Below are 25085 nucleotides of genomic sequence, written 5' to 3'. Positions count from 1 at the left end.
CAGCACAGAGCCCGACGTGGGGCTGGAACTCACGGACCGTGAGATCATGACCTGAGCCGAAGTCGGACGCTTAACCGACCGAGCCACCCAGGGGCCCCTTTCCTTTACTATAAAACTCACTGTTTTCTTAGGCCTTTGAAGTCAAAGTCAAAACATTAATGGGAAATGGAGCTTGACAGAGGATGAATAACCACTATTTGCTGGAGTCAGTGATTTCCACAGGAAATGAATATGGGTTTATAATAATGGTGATAATTTGAATTTAAAGGGCACCTTTTGGGGAAAGAGTTCTCTGTATTCTTTCTACTCTATAATTTATCATCTATCATACAGGAGAAGTAGGGATTATACTGCTATATGGAGCAATTGTCTAAATTAATGTGTGAAATCATAAAACTCACATTTGCTGAGCATCTTAGAGTGTGACATACTTTTCCAATTAACAATGAAGACTGGAATCCAGATACTCTGATCTCCATTACAGCAATACAGAAATAAACTGCAACATTTTAACACTTTCATAAATTCTAGTTTAATTATTTTATATTTTACTTAATTACATTTAACCAAGATGAATGTTATAACAACTCTACTGCTTATCAAGAATTGAATATAGGGGTGCTTGGGTGGCTCAGTCACTTAAGTGTCCCAACTTCAGCTCAGGTCATGATCTCACGGTTTGTGAGTTCGGGCCCCCCGTGGGGCTCTGTGTTGACAGCTTGAAGCCTGGAGCCTGCTTCTGGTTTCTGTGTCTCCTTCTCTCTCTCTGCCCCTCCCCTGCTCGTGTTCTGTCTCTCCTTCTCTCTCTCAAGAATGAATAAACATTAAAAAAAGAATTTAAAATTTTTTTTAAAAATAGGGGTACCTAGGTGGCTCAGTCAGTTAAGCGTCCAACTTGGGCTCAGATCATGATCTCGTGGTTCATGAGTTCAAGCCCCGCATTGGGCTCTGTGCTGACAGCTCAGAGCCTGGAGCCTGCTTCGGATTCTGTGTCTCCCTCTCTCTCTGCCCTCCCTAGCTCACATTCTGTCTCTGTCTCTCTCAAAATATAAATAAACACTCAAAAAATTTTTTTTAATTTAAAAAAAACATAAGCTTTAAACTATGCTAAATAATTTCCCATAATGTTCTATTAACTCCTTCTATCATGTGTATTTTTATCTTGTCCCATTCTTTTGTGAATTTATTTCCCTTTTCCACCTGTACTTTTCCACCTGTACTCTGATGTGATCTCATTTATCTCACACACTTTAGAACCTTGCCCCATAAATTATACCTACTTTTTTATATCGCCCTCTCAAAATAGTCATTTTGTAACATGACTTTCCTGACTCCCTCTGCCATTCTTAGAAAAATTAAGCTCTTATCCCTCAATGATCCTAGATTATTTTCTTCATACCACTAGTATAAATGAAGAGACATGCTGGAAGCGATATGACTGAAAGAAAGGGTACCAGGGCTCTTGCAATATTCAAGCTATGAGATCCTAGGCATATTCCTTGACCATTCTGAGCCTCTGCTTCTTAATCTATCAAATAGGGAAAAATTAACAACCCATTCTACACGGGTATAATGAGGATTAATGAGAACAAATATAAGGCACAGATAATTGGCTTTTAACACAATGTATATACTTTGTTGTAGAATGGTCTGTTTGTCTGTCTACTCAGATCCGTGGTTCACAATTTCTTTTAGAATTTTTTTAAACTCCGGGAAATCCAAATAGTCCTCTCTCAACTTACTGAAATCAGCGCCCTTGATTACAAACTCCATGAGGTCAATGAAGTCATATATTGCAATTTTTGTATCTCTGCATCTCCAATATCTAGCCCAGAACCTTTGATATATTAGATGCTTAATATATGCTCATAAGAGCAGAGTATTAAGCTATAGGTATTAAGTAGATAAATTACCGGGTATGCAAACTAAATTTCTTTTTTCAGCAGTGAACAATATTTTACAAAATCACATTGTTTGGGGTATTTTTCTAGCTATTTCCCCAGTATAATCTCATCAGTAGCTAGAAAAAGTATACAATTGTTTATAAGTTCTTTTCTTCCAAGAAGTTCAAGGATTTTTACAAACACTTCTCATCAATCCCTAGAACATCTCTGATGTAACTGGAGATAAAAAGGAAAAAAAACAGAATATGAATCCATAATCCACGTGAATTCCTAAATTCATAAATTCCACTCAGCAAAACTTCCATCTAATTTTTCAATTTGTGAACATTTTGCCACCATTTCCTTTCTAAATCCACCTGAGTTACCTATTTACTCATTACATCTGGATATGCTGGTCTGGAACATTATTATTTGCTCAAGAAAGCAAAATTTTGAGAAAGTATTCTACAGAGTAAGCGACACACAGAACTACATAAAAATGACAACTCTAATTCCTTAATAGAAAACTGATTATTCAGGCTACTGAGTTTATTTCAGACTACAAGATATTTAAGAATTAAACAAACTATTTTCTTCAAATTTTAATAATCAGAGACCAGTAGCCCAATCAACAGCTTTAACTCCTTTCTGCTCCCCATCATTTTGTTCTTTTGTACCCTTTCTGACTACCCAGCCAGGAAACATTCTCTTCCTTCTCCATATTAACAGAATCCCACTTGTGTTCAGGCAACATTGGGCTCAGCCCCAGGGGATGAATCATGATTCATCTTAGCCAATCAATTCTGTTCCCCTTTATCAATAATTGGTATAAAATTGCACCTGTGGTCTAGACCTGACCAATAAACTGAAAGAAGTTGCCAGGGATTTTTTTCCTCCTTGATGAGACTGCAGCAAGAATAGGCTCGTTTGACCCCAACCAATTTCCCTGTACTTGAGAAGCTGCCAGGTTGAACTTGATGCTTACAGCTATGCCACTCGCTTGAGATCATGAGTGGAAGACCAAGGAAACTTTAGAGATCCTCACTCTACGCCCAGACATAAGTGAGTCTCTATCTTCAGGCTTCCTGTTACATGAAATGCTGTTTTGTCTAAATCACAAAGAGTCAGATACCCCGTTCCTTGAAGGTGAAAGCATCCTAATTAGCACAAACAGACCAATAAATCAGGCAAGAAGGGAAGTAGAGATTAATTACTGAGCACTTACTATTACATCTGTAATCTCATTTAATCTTCACAAAGCCAAATGAAAATTACTAATCTTTTGTTTTGTTTTTATAAAAACTAAAGCTTAATAAAGTATAGTTAAAAAATAAGAAAGCTAAAAGTCTTTTTAAAAATATAAAATAACAAAGCTAAAAGTCTTTTTAAAAATATAAAATCCCTTCCTCCTAGTTCATAGCTCTTGTTAAAAAGACAAACCAGTAAGTTGACATGTTACAGCGAGGAAACTTAGGGAGACCTAAGGAATACCAAGTATTCTTACAACCTTGTCATAGGATCTGCAGCCCTCAACTCTATTTTGTATCAAAGTTAAAGGGGGAAAAAGACAAAAATATGTGTATATGTGTATAAAAAGTTCCAGAATGTCTAGTAGAGTGGCCAAAATCCTGTAACAAAAACTAGGATGGATTTTAAGTGTAATACTCAATTTTTCAAAAATTAAAAAAATATGAAGTTAACTACGAGTATTTCTTAAACCAAAAAAATTACTTCCTTATTTCAAACTATTCCATTAACCAAGTATCTATCAATATAGAAACCACAAAGTTAACACTTCCTCAATTCTCATCTGTTCACGAAAAGTGATTCAGCTTAAATCTTGGCAACCAAAAAAATTATATAAATACTAAGATTCAATGAGGTCATTTTTTATTTAGAAATTTACTAGAACTGGGTGTTCCAGGCTATTTATAATGTCATCTCAACCAGAAGTATGTTCACCTTATATTGTCTTTATTAATTTCTAATTGAGCTTAATAAAATAGGCATGCCACATTTGTGACCTGAAACACATACAACTTACCTTCCCACATGCTCTGCAATGATGCCTCCTTTTGGTGAATGTGAACCTGGCTTCACATTTCATGCAATTTGGAGCCTGAGAATCTGGTACCCACACGGGAGCCACCTCACCCAGAGTAGTAAATGGCTTCCTGGCAGAAATTCCAAACTGACCAGCTCTGAGATCATTATCTGGGCTTTCTGGAGCTAATGCAAGGCACGGTCTACTGGATATCCCAGACTCGTAGCTTTCTAAATGTTCCCCATTTGTATCAGCAATAGTGATGTTTCCTAAAGAGGAATTGCATACATTGGTTGTTGAATTTTCCCCTAATTTTGCTTTTCCAAGAACATCATTTTTGTTTTTAATATTATTTCCACTATTTGTAGGAAGGTCATTTTGTAAGTGGTCAGACAATGGCTTTGGAATTTGAAGTTTAAGATTAGAAGGTTGCTTGGGTCTTGCACCACCAAAAGGAACACTGATAGACTGCAGGTTTGCTACTATCTTAGGTGAAGATTGCCCAAGCACTGATGGAACTTGGCTACAGAAACTGTGTAAATAATTTTTCTTCATTAGGTCACCAGTGCTGTTTAAATGTAGACCACTCCCTTCTGTGGCTTCATTTCCTCTCTGTTCATAAATATTTGAGTAGCATTCTGATTTGCTCTCTTCTATTTCCTTTTCTTCTGTTACTGAATCTTCTTTGGAGGGTAAAGTCTTTGGAACAAAACAAACAACTGGGCTCTGCATTCCATAGGAATCACAATTAGATACAGAATTTGCTGCTGGTGTATCCATAGTGGAGAAATCACATCCTTCACTTTCATTCATGCAAGTTCCTTTTAAATCTAGACCTGCTTCAGCCATTCTATCACACTCTCCTCCATTATCACTGTAAATGTCCTCAGGCTGATTCATCTGCAGAAACTTCTCATTTTCTTTATTTATTTGGCTGTCATTCATATCATTTAGTTTAGTCAATTTCCAATTAGTCATCTCCTGAGAATCAGAGAAATGCTCTGTCATATTAAGAAGTTCTGTAGTGTCAAGTATTTCTTCATGTTCACAACCTTCCTTTTCATCAGCTCTAACTTCACTGGACACAAGGCAATCTGAAAACTGTTCACAGTTATCATCCCTTCCAGACCCATTAGGCATGTCTGTTTTGAGAAGCAAAGGTAAACCAGGTCGGATGGATTCTTCGGTTGTTCTCTCCTCTGCTGGCTCTTTTGTCATCAAAATCCCCTCACTCAGATGGGAAAAGGAGTTTGGACTCCCTAGATCTGTCCTAGCAGAGCTGGTTTTGCAAGTGAGAACCTCATCTGGTATACAGTTCTCTTGCTTTTTAGCAGCAGAACCTTCTTCATCTGTTCCCTGGGATGAGATTACTGAATCAATTGTTAAACTTGTAATCACAGACATGGAGGGATCTCTACCTATATTTTCATCATCCTTTAACTGTGAGGAGGAACAGACACTGGCTAGATTATCAGATGAAGTAGTACACATATGTTTAACAGAATCCCCCACTGCACTTGGTCTATTCAACAGATCCATTTGTTTCTCTGAATTCATATCTTTTCCAGTGGACCCATTTATACTAAAACTAAATTGATCAGTTTGTCTGCTTTCGTCATCCAGTGAACAGCTAAAAGCATCCATGAGGGACTGACTATTGTAATTATTACAATCCTGCAAATCACTCTGTAATGTCCTCTTATCACAATTATGCATGACGGCTACAACAAGAACATTCTTCTCATCTGGCAGACAAGCTAGATTTCCACATTTTTTTTCTCCCACTTCGACAGCACTGCGTTGATCATCTCGATTACAGTTCCTTTTAATTAACTGATCTTCTGCAACGGCATTTTCATCAATCCACATTGTGTTAATCTCTGGATTCAGAGGATACTCCTGTCCATTTGCACAATGGTCCTCTCCCTCTGTGGTCAAAGAAGCTGAATGAGCCAGAGAGAAGACTTTCAATTGTGGCTGTGACTCATTAGAAACTGCAGGTTCATTCACACTGGCCAATGCAGGGTTAAATGATAGTCGGTGAGAAGGGGAATCTAGAATCTTATTCCACTTGGTATCCAATAAAATAGGAGAAACTGTTTCATCTGAAAAAATAATTACAATAAGTTTGCTGGTGACACTGTAAAAGCTAGGACTCAGTTAATCAACTACATTTGCAAATACTCTGAAAATAAAATATTCCTAGGATATCTAAAAAGAGAATATTTCTAGAACACGGAGTTTCTAATTTTTAGCTAAGAACAAAAAAATATTATTAAGACTATTCCTGTATTACATGTCAGTTTGGAAAAGAGGTCATTCATAAGGGGAAACAAGTATAGCCCCAAACAACAATCTGAGAGAGCAATAAGAAGTAAATCAGTTTGGGTTGAAAAAGAATTAGGGTAAGGAAATAGTAAAAAGCAGCTAGAAAGGGCAGATTGGAAAGGCCATAAAACATCAGAGTATGTGGAGAATGGTCCTGAATCCTCTGAGTGTTAAATCCTGAGTTGACCAAATGTAGGCTAGCAGAGACTTGAGATTTAGTAACATATGCTTCCTTTAAAAAAAGAAATCATTATTTCCAAGATGGTTCATGGAAATAAAAAAGAATTACCGCTTCTTACAAGAATATTTAATATTCAAACAAGAATGATCAGTTATTAAAATTTCATTATTTGACCACCTACCACATGGGCATACTGTTAATTATCTAGTGTCATCACCATCATGTGTGCTGTATTTTTCATTTAAAGAAGGAAATTAACACAAAATGAAAAATCACTCTATTTAAAATATACTTTGAAAGACACCAGGCTAGACATTGTAGTTTTAATGCAACTTTAAATTTTTGGGGCTCCTGGGTGTCTCAGTCAGTTAAGCATCTGACTTTGCCACAGGTCTCACAGTTCATGAGTTCAAGCCCCGCATCGGGCTCTGTGCTGATAGGTTGGAGCCGGAGCCTGCTTTGGATCTGTGTCTCCCTTTCTCTCTGTCCTTCCCCTGCTTGTGCTCTGTCTCTCTCTCTCTCTCAAAAATAAACAAACATGAAAAAAAATGTAAAAAAAAGTTTTTTAATTTTAGAATTTTTTCAAATTTAAAAAATTCTAAAATTAAAAAAAAAATAGCTCAAAACAAATAACATAGTTCCAAACAAGAATGTGGCTTCTGAAGTTCTTCTCCTTCTAGGGAGTTATTTTTTATAAGCAAATGCTGTATTTTTGAACTAAAAGACAATTTTTACTGATTCAATGAAAATGTATTCAAAATCAACTATATACAAAATACCCTACTAGAATCTACATTAGCCACAAAGAGAATCATGTAATGAACTAACAGTTTTATTAGAGTCAAAGGTATTCTAGAAGTATATTATTCATGTGATTAGGTGTAGCACCTGTGTAGATATCTTATGACAAATAACTGCGATACACAGAGGGCCAAACCAAAGAAAGGATTGAGAAATTATTTGTATAAATGATTGAAACAGAGAGGAAAATACACCTTCTGCCTTGGTATGTATAAAACCCATCTAGATCCAATAAAATCTCAAATTATTAATTTTTACATTTACATGAATCCTATGGCTATGGAGTAGCTTCAGGTCATCAACAGTAAAATATGAGAAGAGCACGCTATTCCATGTATCATTCCTTCTCCCTTTTCTTTCCTAACCCCCATAATCCCATATTCTTTTTAAGGCTTGCTCTATCATAGACCCAAAGCAGTAAAGTTAAAACTAATCTCTCTTCCCAACTACTATCAAAGAACAACCTGAATCACTGGATATAGTAAAGGTTTGGAGATCATTACTAAAATCATGGAGTTCAGATGGAAATATATCAAATTGTAAACTTGTTACATGCCATTTCCCCTTAGAAACAGAGAACACCAAGGAAGGAAGGCGAGGTAAAAGATAGAGATTTAATTATGGCTTATCCATTCAAGTCATACTCAGAGGGAAATTTAAAGAAAAGTTTTCCCTAAACGAAGTGAATCTTAAGCTGACAGTTTATTTAACCATTTTGGCAGTAACTTAAAAATATAAATCTTTTAAAATTAGTTTAAAATGTATCTTTACTTTTTTGGTCAATCAATAGGCAATAAGTTATTTTTCTTAGTTTAGAAATCAATCACACATTCTAAAGCTTTTCTTGATCATAAATTGGTTGTATAAAGAGAGTTTAGGCTCTAGTATGATACTGCCTGGATACTTATCATCCTGCCACTTATCAGCAAACTAACTTTGGGGAAGTTGCTTAATCTCTCTGTGCCTCTCATCTGTAAAATATAGATAAAATCTACTTTCATGGGATTATATTAAAGATTAAATAATACAGTCCATATAAATGCGTTAGCATAGTATCTGGCACATAGTGCTCAAAAATGTCCGTTCCTCCTCTGGGTATTAAAATATAATACTATTATCATTAAGCCACTTTACCCAGTTTTATTTTTTTTTAAGTGTTACATATTCTTAAAATCCCCCATTCTCCATATCATAAATATATTCAAACAGATTCACCAAAGTAAATTCTCACCTTCGTTTTGTTCAAATTCATCTAATACCTTGTCCAGGTTGTAAGCTTCTGCTTGGAAGTAATTCTCCATCGGTGAGGAAACACCACTTAAGAGACTTGTTTAAACTTTCTAGAAAGTAGATCAAATTTGTATTATACTTTCAATTACTAAAATATAATTTATAGACATTACAACTGATAACAGAAATACAAATGATCATGAGACTATTATAAACAATTATACACCCACAAATTGGAAAACCTGAAGGAAATAGATAAAGTCCTAGATGAATATAACCTACCAAGAGTGAATCATGAAGAAACAGAAAATCTGAAGACCAATTATTAATAAGGAGATTGAATCAGTAATTAAAAATCACCCAACAAAGAAAAGTCCAGGATCAGTTGGCTTTACTGATGAATTCTACCAAACATTAAAAAAAGGATTAATACCAATGCTTCCCAAACTCTTCCAAACAACAGAAGATGGGGGGAACACTTCTAAACTCATTTTACAAAGCCAGCATTACCCTGATACCAAAACCAGATAAGGACACTACAAGAAAGGAAAATTACAGGGGTGCCTGGGTGGCTCAGTCGGTTAAGCGTGCGACTTCGGCTCAGGTCATGATCTCGCAGTTCGTGAGTTCAAGCCCCACGTCGGGCTCTGTGCTGACAGCTGGGACGGAGCCTGGAGCCTACTTCGGATTCTGTGTCTCCTTCTCTCTCTGCCCCTCCCCCACTTGCACTCTGTCTCTCTCAAAAATAAATAAATATTTTTTAAAAATTAAAAAAAAAAGAAAGGAAAATTACAGTATCCCTGATGAATATATATACAAAAATTCTAAAACAAAATATTAGCAAACCAGATACAATAATACATTAAAAAGACCATATGCCATGATCAAGTGGAATTTACTCTGGGACACAAGGATGGGACACAATATCTGTGAATCAATGTAATACACCACATTACAAAATGAAGGGTAAATCATACGATCATCTCAATAGATGCAGAAAAAACATTTGACAAAATTCAATACCCAATTGTGATAAAAACCCTCAATCAAGTCAATCAAGTGGGTAGAGTAAGAACACACCTAATAAAAGCCATCTATGACAAGCCCAGAGTGGACATCATACTCAGCAGTGAAAACCTGAAAGAAAGCCTTTCCTCTAAGATCAAGAACAAGACAAGTGGGATGCTCACTCTCACCACTTGTATTCAACATAATACTGGAATTTCTAGCCAGAGCAATTAGGAAGAAAACAAAACAAAAAGCATCTGAATCAGAAAAGAAGAAGTGAAACTGTCTGTACTTGAAGCTGACATCATATTCTATATAGAACACTCTAAGACTCCACACAAAAAAACCTGTTAGAATAAATGAATTCATTAACTTTGCAAGATTAAAAAGTCAACACCCAAGGGGTGCCTGGCTGGCACAGTAGGTAGGGAGAGTATGCAACTCTTATTCTCTGGGTCATGAGTTCAAGCCCCATATGTAGAGTTACTTAAAATTTAAAAAAAAATTTTTTTTAAGTCAACATACAAATTTAGTTGGGTTTCTATACACTAACCCCAAATAATCAGAAAGAGAAATTAAGCAAACAGTATCATTTACAATTACATCAAAAATAATAAAATTTCTAGGAATAAATTTAACCAAGGAGGTGAAAAATCTGTACTCTGAAGACACAGATGAAATAATCAGAAGACACAAACAGATGGAAAGATATTCTGAGGCTCATGGATTGGGAAAATTAATATTGTTAAGATGTCCATACTATAGATTCAATGCAATCTCTATCAAAATTCCAATGGCATTTCTCATACATACATACACACACACACACACACACACACACACACACACTCATCCAGCAATTTGTTTGAATCCACAAAAGACCCTGAATAGCCGAAGCAATCTTGAAAAAAAAACAAAGCTAGAGCCTTCATAATACCTGATTTTAAATTATATTACAAAGCTATAGTAATCAAAACAGTATGGTGTTGGCATAAAAACAGACACATAAATCAATGAAACAGGAAAGAGAGCCCAGAAATAAAACCACACATATATGGTCAATTAATTTATGACAAAAGAGCCAGGAATATACAATGAAGAAAGGATAGTCTCTTCAATAAATGGTGCTGGGAAAGCTGGACAGGCACATGCAAAAGAATGAAACCATACATAGAGATCATTTCAACAAGGGGCGCCTGGGTGGCTCAGTCAGTTAAGCGCCCGACTTTGGCACAGGTCATAATCTCACGGCTCACGTGTTTGAGCCCTGTGTCAGGCTCTGTGCTAACAGCTCAGAGCCTGGACCCTGCTTCGGGTTCTGTCTCTGCCTCTGCCCTATGTCAAAAATAAATAAACATTAAAAAAAAAAAAGATCAATTCAACTCAACATGGATTAAAGTCTTGAACATAAGAGCTGAAACCATAAACTTCCTACAAGAAAACACAGGCAGTTAAGCTCCTTGACATTGGTCTTGGAGATGATATTTTGGATTTGACTCCAAAAGCAAAGGCAAGAAAAGCAAAAATAAACAGGTGGAACTACATCAAAGTAAAAAACTTCTGCACAGTAGTGGAAACCATCAACAAAATGAAAAGCAACCTACTGAATAGGAGAAAATATTTGCAAACTGTATGTCCAATAAGGGGTTAATATCCAAAATATATTCAGAACTTAAACAACCTGATGGCAAAAAACCCAAACAACCCAATTAAAAGTGGGCAGAAGATGAGTAGACACTTTTCAAAGAAGACACACATATGGCCAAGAGACACATGAAAAGATGTTCAACACAATGAATCATGAGAGAAATACAAATGAAAACCACAATCAAATCACACCTGTTAGAATGGCTAATATCAAAGAGACAAGAAATAACAAGAGTTGGTAAGGATGAAGAGAAAAGGGGACCCTTGTGCACTGTTGATGGCAATGCAAACTGTATGAAAAAGAGTATGGAGGTTCCTCAAAAAATTAAAAATATAACTGCCATATGATTCAGCAATTCCTCTATTAGGTATTTATTTTAAAAATGAAAATACAGGGGCGCCTGGGTGGCGCTGTCGGTTAAGCGTCCGACTTCAGCCAGGTCACGATCTCGCGGTCCGTGAGTTCGAGCCCCGCGTCGGGCTCTGGGCTGATGGCTCAGAGCCTGGAGCCTGTTTCCGATTCTGGGTCTCCCTCTCTCTCTGCCCCTCCCCCGTTCATGCTCTGTCTCTCTCTGTCCTAAAAATAAATAAACGTTGAAAAAAAAAATTTTTTTTTAAAAAAATGAAAATACAAACACCACAACTTCCTATATATATAAAATCATTATGTTATACAGCATAAACTAATACAATGTTATATGTCAATTATATCTCATATAATTGTGAAAAAAGTGAAAAGAATATAGATTAATAAAAATATTTATAATTTTTATATAACAAGTATCCTTGTATACTTAAGATGTTGGATCCAGTTATTTATTAATATTTTATAATATAGTGACTATGAAATGCTGAGTATTGTAGGTATATGTTAAATGTGCTAGATTGTATGTGGTAAGAAATTTCATTTATGCTCTTACCATTGGACAGTTTAAATGTTCAGTCTTTATCAGAATAAAAAGTAATCTTAAGTATACAAGGATAAAATCTCTTATAAATCTATTCAGACCATTTAAAGTATAAAACCTATCATCCCACTAGAGGTATTCTAAGATCTTTAAGCTAATAAAGTCTAGGAACCTGTAAGCTAACAATTATCAAAATGTAATTGCAGGAGACAGACTTGGTGCATTTGAATACGATATGTTTCAAAAGATAAATTCCAGATGTTGAGAGAGGAAATCACTTCTTTGAGATAAAACTACATTTCTATTTAAAAAGAAAAGTTTTATTTTATTTCTTCTTCTTTTTTTATTTAGTGTTTATTTTTGAGAGAGAGAGAGACAGAGGGCGAGCAGGGGAGGAGCAAAGAAAGAGAGGGAGACACAAAATCCAAAGCAGGCTTCAGTCTCTGAGCTGTCAGCACAGAGCCTGATATGGGGCTCAAACCCATGAACTGTGAGATCATGACCTGAGCTGAAGTCAGACACTTAACCAACCGAGCCACCCAGGCGCCCATTATTTTATTTCTTTAAAGTTTACTTATTTTGAGAGAGAGAGAGACAGACAGACAGACGTGTGCATGAGCGGGGCAGGGACAGAGAGTGGGAGAGAGAGACAGAGAATCCCAAGCACAGGGCTCAATCTCATGAACCGTGAAATTATGAACTCTTGGTCCAAAAGCAAGAGTTGGACATGTAACCAACTGAGCCACCCAGGCACCCCAATAAATAAAACTTTAAAAAAACACCTATTCCCAAATGGAAAATGATAAAGTTCAAGCAAGCATGGGGATAAGGGACATTAGTTCTAAAATGTTAATGATAATTCTGACTTGGTTATTCTCTCTAGTAGGTTTTTTAAAAAATAATCTCTGTACCCAACATGGGGCTCGAACTCATAACCCCGAGATTAAGAGTCAGATGCTCTACCAACTGAGCCAGTCAGGTGCCCCTCGGTTACTCTTTTTAAACCTCTTCAAGTACAATTTCTTAGTCTTTCTTGGTGTTAATTGATCAAAAAGCATCCTGTGAGCACATATACTAGGTGTATCACCCACTTAACAGAATGTCAAGAGTACATAGTAGTTGTTAAATAAATATTAGCCCATTTTTCCCTCTATTATCATAATCCCCATGCTTATCTCCTTAATTTCTCAAAATGTTCTTTTCAAACTGAAAATTTTACTTGGCTTCTTATTGGTATATAGAAAGGCAGATGGGAGGGGAGATAATTTTACAATTCCCCTAAAAAGTCTAAGTAAGGAAAACATGAAGAAGAGGGAAAATCAAGAATGTAATATCCTGTTATTACAAATTTTAAGTTAAATATAAAAAGTGGTGAATTTTCTTTGATTTCTAGTGTTTCCTCTCTGAGGCATAAAAAAGCATCAATATTATTTCTTTCATTTTACCAATTAAAAAAAAAAGCTCAGGGGATTAAATGGGTTTATTCAATCATTTCCGTATGATTATTCATTCAGTCAACTTTTATTTATTGATTGGCTCCTGTTAAATAAGTTTAAGTAGACAAATAGGCTACATAATCCCTTAATAGTTTTTCTTACCTATCTTTTGTGTCTCATGATTTATAGTTCAAAATAATTTTCATATTATGCCATTTTATTCTGATAAAGACTGAACATTTAAACTATCCAATGATAAGAGCATGAATTAAATTTCTCACAACATACAATCTAGCACATTTAACATATTCCTACAATACTCAGCATTTCATAGTCACTGTATATAAGATATTAATAAATAATTGGATCCAACATATGTATTGTGCATCTCCTGCATGCAAGGTATTGAAATCATTTCAAGTCTCAGACATCATCCTTAACATTGAGAAGCTTATAACTTAATGGTAAACAATGCTAAAAAAGAAAAGTAACATAATAATAAATGATTTTAATAATAACAGTATAAGAGACCCAAAGTACTACTTAATTACTTTGTCAGATCAAATTAACAGATAAGTGCTACAGAATAAGTATTATAAAAGTTCAAGAAACGTGCAGGATCACCATTTGAATGGTCAAAAAGGCATTATTTATGGATTTGAGCTGGGCCTAGAAAGGTGGATAAAATTTTAATGAATATTCCAGATGGCAAGATGCAGAAGTAAAATTTAAAACAGGCAGAGACATGCAAGGAGTGACCTAAGGACAGGCAATTATTGAGGGATCAGTGAAACTGGAGCAAGAATTTATTCATATAGTTAACATTAGGACACAGTTGGAGAAGCAGACAGGCATCATATCATGCAAGCCTTGGAATGCCAGTCTGACAAAGGTACTGCATATACTTTTAAGCAATGGGAAGCACTATAGCACTTTCACAAACCTTTATTATAGTATATTGTTATAATTGTTCATTTTATTATTAGTTATTGCTGTTAATCTCTCACTTTACCTAATTTATAAATTAAACTTTATCATAGGTATGTATGTACAGGAAAACACAGTATAAATAGGTTTTGGTAGTATCTATGGTTTTAGGTACCACAAGGGATCTTGGAATGTATCCCCCATGGATAAGGAGGGGGACTCCTGTGCAAACAGCTGGTCAAGAAGCTGTACTAAACTCCAATGATAATTACTGTTGCAGGCCAGCATCAAAAATCCTAAAATCCTAAATCCTAAATCCTAAAGCCCTTAGGTAAATGGTTACTAGGAAAGAAAATATTCACAGTGCCTCAAAGTATTAATCCACAGATTATTAATCACAAAGGAGAAAATATGTTTACAGTAAGAAGATATGATAATCACTACCTAAACCAAATGATCAAATTTAGGATTACCGAGAGTTTAACAAGCTGCCATGATGGTGCTCACTTCAGTAGCACATGTACTAAAACAAGCTGCCATGATGTACCTCTTGATATGATGCAATGATAAGTTTAAAACATTACGAACATAGTATTCTTGCCAAAAATGTTTAACCTGAATTGAATCATGAAGAAACGATTTGACAAATCTAGAATACGAGGCATTCTATAAGACAACTGTTCTGAACTTTCCAAAACGTTCAATGTTACAAAAACATCATTCCAAATTTAAAAAGACTTAAGAGATTTAATAACCAAAGTCCATGCATGAACACTGGCTGGATCCTAAGTCAAGAAAATACATATACACATACACAGCAAAAAATCCCATGTAGGAGACAATCCAGGAAATTTGGACTATGTATCAGGTGATATGATAAATTAATAACCATTTTCTTAGCTGTGATAACGACATTTTGATTTTGTAGGAGAATGTCCTTACTCTTAGAGATGTCTGCTGAATTATTTAGGGAAGAAGTGTTGTAATATCTATATTTAACTTTCAAATGATTCAGAAAAAGAAAAGTATGTGAATGTGTGTATGAGTGTAGGGGAGGAGGGGAAAAAGAGGAAGAGAGTGAAAGGAGGGAGAGAGGAGGAGAGGTGTTCAAAAAAGAAACAAGAGGCGCCTGGGTGGCTCAGTTGGCTGAGCATCCAACTCTTGATTTCAGGGTTGTGGATTCAAGCCCTATGTTGGGCTCCGTGCTGGCATGAAGCCTACTTAACAAAAAAAAAAAAAAAAAAAAAAGAAGAAGAAGAAGAAGCAAAATGGTAAAAATTGATGAATCTAGGTGAAGGATATATGGGTCTTTATTTATATTATCTTTTAACTTTTCTTTAGGCTTGAAATTTCTCAAAAGAAAAAAAGTATACTGAGCTGGTGGTAGGAAGCATTCCTTCCCACTATGAATATAGAAATTCTAGAAAAATAGATTATCTTAAAATAGTTTATACAGCCAAATTCAAAAGCAAGAAAGGGAAATACACAAATCCATAAACCAAAAAGAAACCAAGCCACAGCAATGAGTGAGAACTGAAGGGGTCGCAAAACTAGGCAGCAACCTTCAGGCCTAGGATCAAAAGTTAGCAGGGAAGATGGGAATTATTGGCTGCAAACTTAAAGTTTCTACAGTGTAAGGGGCCAGACTGGGCTCTCTGAATAAAGCCGGGAGCTGGCGGAAAAAACTATCCCAGGTGGCTCCAAGACTGAGCAATGGAACAGGATGGAAGAGCACACCAGTAAAATCACCTTTCAGAAATTAGAATTCCTAACCTGCCCCTCACTCAGGATTGGGAATGATATTAAATCTTTCTATAAATGAATGTAACATGGTTTATCTCCATGGTTACTCAGCTTTTATTGTGACTTGTAATAATGTTTTTAATTTTTAAAAGTCATGAAATAATAGGATAGTGGGGAGAGGAGGGTGCATGTGACTATAAAGGGGTAGCACAAGGGAGATCTCTGTGGTGACAGAATCATGCTGTATCTTCAACTGCAATGGTGGTTACACAAACCTACATGTGACAAATGAGAGGGACACACATTCATGAATATGCTCATAGCAGCTTTATTCACAACAGCCAAAAGGTGGGAATAACCAGATACCTATCAACTGATGAATGGAAAATCCAGTGTCAATTTCCTAGTTTATGTTTTCTATAATTATGTATAATATGTAAGCAATGAGAAAAACCGGGTAAATGAAGGGTACACTGGGACTCTATACTATTCTTACAATTTCATGTGAATCTATAATTACTACAAAATAAAAAGCTGGAAAAAAATAAAAATGAAAGAGAAAACGTTATTAAAAATTCAACAGACATAGGAGCAGGATGAAGAGAGCATCTGTGTAAGGGGGAGTCAGAACCCAAGTATAGTAAAGTAGATGTCCTTGTGTTGGGGTGGCCCAACATAAGATGTCAGAGACCCAACAGTGTAAGAAAGCTGTCTATGCAGAAGGACAGCCCAGGGTGGGGTATCAGAACCCAAGAGAGGCGAGGAAGGCATCTACATGAAGGGGATGGGGAGTCAGAGCCCAAGTGACTAAGAAGAGTCCACACGCAGGAGAGGTAAGGAGGAGATGTAAGAGCAATCCAGAGTGGCAGGTCAGAGCCTGAGCAGGATAAGAAGGGTCAGGGGAAGGAGACAGTGATAGGAGACTGGTTACATGCAGAGACAGATCAAATAACTGACTACATGAAGAGCAACCAGGGCAAGGTTTCTCACTATTAGAGAAGGGAGTTAAAATGCACACAAAGTGAAGGCCAGAAAGAACCCTGCAGTGTTGGTTTGGAATTCTAGATATCAGTATGAACTCATAGACCTCAATAAACATAGACACTTATAGCACTAGATATAGATGTAAATGTGTGTGTGTGTGTGTGCACTTGCTTTAGCTCTCTGCAGAGAGGATCTTAGAGCAGCAAATCTCCATCTCTAATCCAAGTAGCAATGAGCATGTACCTAGCACCAGATTTGGTATCTAAGTATTGTTATCCACTAAAAGGAAGCAGGGTTCTATAGAAAAATGGCTGATTCCAGAGCTGGAGTAGAAAAAATACAAGAGCTCTGATGAGGATATAGGGAAATATGAATTCTCACACATTGCTAGAAGGAAAGTAAAATGATGTCACAACTTTGGGAAATAGTTTGGCAGTTCCTCAAAAAGTTACACCTCATGGCATAGCTAGTCCACTCCTAGGTTTATGCCCAAGAGAAATGGAAATACAGCCACACAAAAACTCATTCATGAATGCTCACAGCATCATTCATAAAAGCCAAAAGGTGGAAACAACCCAAATATATATCAACTTATAAATGGATAAATAAAGTGTGGTATGGTGTATCAACAAAATGGGATATTATAGGACAATTAAAATAGATGGTGTACTGCTGCTATATGCTACAACATGAATGAATTTTGAAAATATTAAGGTAACTGAAAGAAGGAGACACAAAAAGCTATATACTGTATGATTCCTGTTGTATGGATTGTCCAGAATAGACAAATCCAAAGAAATAGAAAATTAATTAGTGACTGTCAGGTGCTGGGGGGAACTGGAGAGAAACAGGAACTGATTGCTAATGGATACGAGATTTCTTTTTGGGATTATAAAAATGTTTTGGAACTAGACAGTGATGATGACTACATAACTCTATAAATACATAAAAACCCCTGGACTACATATACTTTAAAAGAGTGAATTTTATGGTATGTGATTATATTTCAATTAAAAAAAAAGAGCCTTGAATATCTTGCATGCTGGAAAGCAAACATGTACTCCAAGAATAATGGAGACATGTCAAAAGGACACAGAAACCAGCCTGAAGGAGTTCCCACAGGCTAAATCAGAGAATCAAAATAAATAATGATAGCAATGGATTACAACCCACTGAATAAAAAAGAGAACCATGAATCCTTGCAATATGAATAAATGAATCCCAAGTGTGATGAGGAAGGGGATATTTACATTGCTTCAAAGTTCCTCTCTACAAAAATATTTACTAATTACCAAAAAAAAAAAGAGTAACTTCAGAGGCAAAGCCTGACAGACATCACCTTACACAACTATCAAAGTAAGCATCATCAGTAATGGGACAAATGGAAATCTGTGCTCTCTGATAGGCTGCAGTGAAAAAGGACATGGCAATGTCAATACTGGGGGAGGCTAGATAGGGGTGGGGACTCCCTTTAATTTCTGCTCAATTTTGCTATGAAACTAAAATTGCTACATTTTTTTGAGGGGGGGTGCAAGTGAGAAGAGGGCAGAGAGAGAGAGAGAGAGAGAGAGAGAGAGAGAGAGAATTCCCCAGGGGTAGAGAGAAACAGAGAGAAGCGGGACTCACTCGAAAACTCGAGCTCACCTGATGTGGGAGGACTTGAACTCACGAACCGTGAGATCATGACCTGAGCTGAAGTCAGATGCTTAACAACTGAGCCACTCAGGCACCAGAACCTAAAACTGCTCTTAAAAAAATAAAATGCGTTAATTTAAAAACAAAAACAGCACCACTCTGTGATATTCCCACAAAACTGCATAACCTGAATTTAGTCATAAAGAAACATCAGACAAACCAAAACTGAAGAACATCCTACAAAATAACTGGTCTGCAATCTTCAAAAGTGTCAAGGTCAAAAAAGTCAAAGACTGCAGAAATGTTCCAAACAGAAGGAGACTACAGAGACATGACTGCAACACATGACTCTAAACTAGATCCTTTTGATACAGAGGACATTATTTGTACATCTGGCAATACCTGAATAAGATCTAAGAATTAGTTGGTGGTAATGGATCAATGTTAATTTGCTGATTTTGATTAATATATTGTGGTTATGTAGGAGAATGTCCTTCTTTGCTAGAAACACAATTTCAAAGATCATGCGCTAGCAACTTATTCTCAAATGGTTCAGAGAAAAAAAAAGTTATCTGTACGTGACTTTCCTATAAGCTTAAGATAGTTTATAAAATTTTTTAAATACACCAGAAGTGTCTATCATATTTTTAATTTCCAGAGCACTTTCTTTTTCTAATGATTTTTACGTCATCTTATTTCATGCATATAACTTCTTTTCTTATCTCTTCTCTTAATTTCTCTGATGCAATTACTAATTACCTACAGTTTGTTGGGCTTTTTTCCTCAAACTTTCTTCTATTTCCTGTATTATTTTCCTCCAAGTTCCTCTTTTGTACTTTTGTGTTTTGTTCTCTTTCCCCTTGGAGGCTCTCCCCAAATGCCTATTTATTGAATAAATGAAGTACTAAAGCCAACTGGAAGCTCTGCATGTCTGGCTTCTCAACCAGGAGGCTTCCACTGCATGGTGATCAGGTGGGAACATAGTTACTTCACTGGGAGACCTCTAAATGTCAGTATAGAGGGGTCTTTTCTTTAGACTTTAGAGAAGGCTCATATACTTTCCTACAAGGGGGTACAGAGAGATATAATACTAGGCAATTACCTTCTGAAAGAAAAGTAAAGGAAGGAGTGAGGGGGAAGGGTCTCACTTTTCAGTGTAAAGGATTTCTCTTAATCCTCCTGCTTTCACTATGCATGGTTCCCGATCCCTCGTCAGTTATGTTTAATGTCCTCAAGTCTTGAGCATCTTTAGTTTCATCTTCCAAAGAAAACCCTGTGGTCTCCTGAGGGCTTGGGAGAGGGGCAGTCTTCTCACTGCATAAGCTGGGTATCCCAGAGGATTTAAACCCTGGAGCACCTGGGTGGCTCAGTCAGTTAAGCGTCCAATTTGGCTCAGGTCACGATGTCGCGGTTTGTGAGTTCGAGCCCCGCAATGGGCTCTGTGCTGACAGCTCAGAGCCTGGAGCCTGCTTCAGTTTCTGTGTCTCCCTCTCTCTCTCTCCGCCCCTCCCCCACTTGTATTCTGTCTCTCTCTCTTAAAAATAAATGTTTAAAAAAAGAAATAACAAATCTGAAGTCAGGATTCTTTTTTTATTTTTTTAAGGAGGCTCCACTCCCAATGTGGGGCTTGAACTCACAACCCTGAGATCAAGAGTCCCATGCTCCACCAACTGAGCCAGCCAGGCACCCCTACGTCAGGATTCTTTACCTGCCTTCTTATAAAAGCATCCATGTCTTATTCAAAATAGAAGTCACTAAATATTATACATGTATATCTCAAGAAAGAAATAGGGGCACATGACTGGCTCAGTCAGTTAAGCATCTGACTTCAGCTCAGGTCGTGATCTCATGGTTCATGAGGTCGAGCCCCACGTCGGGCTCTGTGCTGACAGCTCGGAGCCTGGAGCCTGCCTTGGAGTCTGTGTTTCCCTCTCGGCCCCTCCCCCTGCCCATGCTCTGTCTCTCTCATAAATAAATAAACATCAAGAAACCTTTTTTTAAAAAAAGAAAAGAAAAGAAAAGAAATAGAACTACTTAATTTTGTACATTTTCTTCCTGAGGACCTCTTCGTCTGGCATTGCACTTCTGGACCTCTTCTTTTTTATTCTATTGACCATAGTCCTTTTGGACATTCCCTTGAATCAACCTTAGGAGGTTCCACTTTTATAGCACTAATCTGATTGCTCCTTTTGTTTCCTTCACTGGTACTTCCTCTTTATGCCATATACTAATTAAAATGAACATGCATACATCTGTGCACCAAACATCATGGAGTATCAGGCACTGTCCTTGTCATTAGATTATAATGACAAATAAGACAATGTCCTTAGGGCACGTGGCTGGCTCAGTTGGAGGAACATATGAGTCTTGACCTTGGAGTCATGAGTTTGAAACCCACGTTGGATGTGCAGATTACCTAAATAAATAAAACTTAAAAAAAAAAATAAGACAATGTCCTTGACCTAAAGGTGCCTAATGTTTCATAGAGGAGATGGATGAATAAACTTAAAATATAAAACATCGTACTAATTGATATATGCCCTGAGGGCTATGGAGCCAAAGAAGAAGTGAAGCTAAATCAGACTGAGGCAGGGATGTATTTGGGAGGTAGGGTAGGCTACTGTGACAAATATTCCAATAATTGATTACCACTGATTATTTTTTATTATTGTTGATAATTTTTTCAGTAGGTTGAAAACTTCCTAAAGAGGTAATACCTGAAGAATAAGATCTTGCCCAGTAAAAGCAAAAACCAGCACCCCCTTCTTATGCCTCTACATGAGGTGGCTAGGGTATAAGAAATACCCTTCCAACTGTAGGCCCAGAAGTTTTGATGAGGAAGGCACTAACTACTAAGGGCCTCTCTACTCCACTCTCAACTGAAAAGGAGCTCACTCTGCTATCACACACTGTCAGACTCATGCCTCTATTCTTAAAGCTTACATGGAAAATTAAACTCAGCCAGAGTAAGCAACATGCCATTAGTGAATGGTATAATCAGTTTCTGAAATTCATCTTACCCACACATCCTCAACCCTCCCTACCATTTCCAGCCCCTTAAGTAACTGTATGACCTAAAAGAAATCAAACATGATTCCTAGTCAGGAAAAAAAAATCAATGATTCCTGCTCTACAAGAATTAGTAAAATACTTCCAATTTTCTGCTGGAAATTATTGCTCTTCACAATTAGTCTAAAAATACAAAATAAAATAATGTAATTAAATCTATATTTGCTTCCCTGCCCCAAAATTAGCTTTAATTGCTTTGCTCTTACATGATGACTAAGAAATAGAAATAAGATTAATTGGATAGATATATCACTATTTTTTTTTCTACCAACATTATTGCTCAAATCCGTGTTCTTTTTCATGCTGAAATTACCTTTTTATGCTCAAAGTAGAAGCTGACTCTAAAAGGAAAAAGCCAAGCACTGGCAGAAAAATTAGAATTTTGACATAACTCAACAGTAATTTTAAAATACCCTTCCTCTGGATTTAAGTCAAATCTTTTTTTAAAACTATACTCCTGATTTAACAAGAGGCAATGTTATAAATGAAGCAAGCAGCATATATACATGAGCATTATTTTCTGTAGATTTAGCTGTTTTCCTAAGTTCAATCTCTAACAGAAATAGAACATTGGTTTTCTTACCTTTTTCCCCTTACACACGTGATAAGGGACAGACTTCCCTGTGCTTACTCATGATGCTTGCTGCACCACCAGCCAGTCCTGCTGATTCAGTATGCCCTATTTGATCCTAAAGAAAAAAAAAACACATTGCTCATTATATTTGCTAAAGCAATAAGCCCTAATTTTCTTCATATAAACCTATCACAGCCAGACAAATGACAGCTATGGGGCTTAAATAATAAATTACATCTTCAGATTCAAAGACCTGGCTACTATGAAATGCAGCAGACACATTTTACTGTCTAAGAAGGCCAAAGGTTAAACGTTGCATAAACAGTTAAGAATTTTTGAATGTTTTTTATTTTCAGTGGATAATACAAAATAAAACCTCAGAGGCAGGCACTTTCTACCCAATGGTTTTCACTCTGTTAATTCATAAAAATACCAATTATTTTGTATTACAATAAGCCCTCCAAGAATCCAAAGCTAGCAAAACTGCTGCTTCACTAGAATGTCTTTTTTTTTTCCTGTACATACAGATTTCTTAAATTGAGATTCAGAGGCTTCCTGTTGAGATTTTTATTGCAAAACAACTGTTTTCCTCCAAATGGAGTCTCTTAGGATTCTAGTCCTCCTCCATTGTTTAGAAGCAATGGATCTATTAGCCCAACATTATCCTTACTACTAGCGGTATGCAAAAGACAAAGCTTTCAAAGCTTCCTCAAATGTTATTTCCTTCTTCTGAATATATGACAATATCCATGAAGTTACAGTAGTCCAATTTAAATACTTCTGTAGCTGTTTAGAGAAGATTTGAAATTCTTTAGGAGCCTAATTTAGTCTTGAACAAGACTGGTAATTGTAATCCGAATAAAATTAAGAATCTCATATTACCCATATAAAATATCAAACATATAATCATAGCATTTCAGAACAGGAAAGTATCTTAGAGATGATCTAATGAACATCGCTTAATTTTAAAGATAATATGCACTAAAAGAAATTTTTCTGGCATTACTGTAAATGCAATTCCATTAACTGATGGAAAAATAATGTATTTATTAAAAAATAAGAGAATTTTTAAAAAGCCAAAAATTCAAGTTTCCAGAAACCAATAAAAAATATAGAATGGGGGCGCCTGGGTGGCTCAGTTGGTTGAGTGTCCAACTTCAGCTCAGGTCATGATCTCGCGGTCTGTGAGTTCGAGCCCTGCGTCCAGCTTCGTGCTGACAGCTCAGAGCCTGGAGGCTGCTTCGGATTCTGTGTCTCCCTCTCTCTCTGCCCCTCCCCTGCTCATGCTCTGTCTCTCTCTCTCTCTCTCCCTGTCAAAAATAAAAATAAACATTAAAAAATATATATAGAGAGAGAGAGAGAATGAAAATCTCTGGTGAGGGGCACCTGGGTGGCTCAGTTGATTAAGCATCTAACTCTTGATTTCGGCTCAGGTCAGAATCTCACAGTTTGTGAGTTCAAGCTCCATGTCAGGCTCTGCACTGGCAATGGGGAGCATGCTTTGGATTCTCTCTCTCCCTCTCTCTCTCTGCCCCTCCCCCACTCTCTCTCTAAATAAATAAACTTGGGAAGGAAGGAAGGAAGGAAGGAAGGAAGGAAGGAAGGAAGGAAGGAAGGAACAAAGGAAGGAAGGAAGGAAGGAAGGAAGGAAGGAAGGAAGGAAGGAAGGAAGGAACAAAGGAAGGAAGGAAGGAAGGAAGGAAGGAAGGAAGGAAGGAAGAGAGGGAGGGAGGGACGGAAATTTTCCTATCTTGAAAACTTGAAAAAAAATATGTATTTGTTAAAATTCTAAATAAGAAGTGCTGTTGATGCTAAGAACCAGGCTTACATCTATCAAAGAACTAAATCACATCAGAAGTAGGAAAGGATTATACAAGTAGAAGTACCAAAGTCAAAATGAATGAGGCAAAAGTAAGATCCTCTCCTCTAATATCTACCTAACTGAAGATTTTTTTAAACAAATAAAATTAACTCTATAGACTCCAAGTTAAATCCTGTATGTCTGTATCTATTGTCATGTGTGAGGCAAGTCCAATAATATTATGTAGCTATCTCAAACATCACAGGTTTTTCTTCTAGAGTTTTATTCTTTTGACCTTTAGCCTCAGCTGGCAAAGCCTCAAGTCTGGTTAAATCCAACTGTCTAACTCCCTGTGTTCCCCTAAGGAGCTTAAATGTGTCTAGAGGAAACTCACACAAGATGGAGACTGTTCTCAAGTTTACATTTATAACTTCACATTACATTTCCCTTAGTTAAGCTACTTTCAACCCTGCACCTATTCCTACCTTTTGATATGTCTGGGATTTCTTAATGCAAAGCTTTCATAATTCAATTCTTCCGGAAAATAAACCTTTTGTCTCCTGCAGGACAAGGATAACGTTACTTAGCTACATAATTAGGACAGAATACCAGCATAACTAACCACTCCTTGCACAGACTACCAACCAATTTCTGTTTTCAGCACGACACCTCACCTAAGCCTTCAGAGATCCCTAGAACTTCCATAAGTTTCTCTAAGGTTCTGTGCGGGTGTAAACTTGCTTCTCATCACATCTACAATTTATTCCTTCTTCAGTTCTAAGACCTTTCTTTACTTTTTTCATTCACTGAAAGCTCCCATCCACTGTTGTTTTCCTTTTCTGTTGTTTCTTCCTATCATTTCAGTGCAGTTTTAGGAAGACAAAAA

The 25085-nt window shown here is 36.6% G+C and overlaps 1 protein-coding gene across 5 annotated transcripts in view; it reads right to left on the bottom strand.

Annotated features, from left to right (window-relative positions):
• The window catches only part of ZFYVE9 (zinc finger FYVE-type containing 9), a 142075-nt gene extending 119562 nt beyond the window's left edge, over positions 1 to 22513 (bottom strand). For 4 of the 5 annotated variants that reach the window (XM_025935335.2, XM_086716979.1, XM_086716980.1 and 1 more), the window contains exons 1-3: positions 22408 to 22513; positions 8469 to 8577; positions 3928 to 6032 (exon numbers count right to left, since the gene is read on the bottom strand). In XM_025935335.2, the coding sequence (XP_025791120.1) occupies positions 3928 to 6032; positions 8469 to 8538 (2175 nt within the window). In that variant the 5' untranslated portion in view covers positions 8539 to 8577; positions 22408 to 22513. Of the gene's footprint in view, positions 1 to 3927; positions 6033 to 8468; positions 8578 to 18764; positions 18863 to 22407 lie in introns of all 5 variants that reach the window. The other variant, XM_086716978.1, reaches the window with a different exon arrangement.
• Between the last annotated feature and the right edge of the window lie 2572 nt (positions 22514 to 25085).

The sequence above is a fragment of the Puma concolor genome, chromosome C1 (genome assembly GCF_028749965.1).
Source record: "Puma concolor isolate L17-30 chromosome C1, mPumCon1.1.hap2, whole genome shotgun sequence".
Taxonomy (NCBI): domain Eukaryota; kingdom Metazoa; phylum Chordata; class Mammalia; order Carnivora; family Felidae; genus Puma; species Puma concolor.
This window is presented reverse-complemented; position numbering and strand designations above follow the sequence as displayed.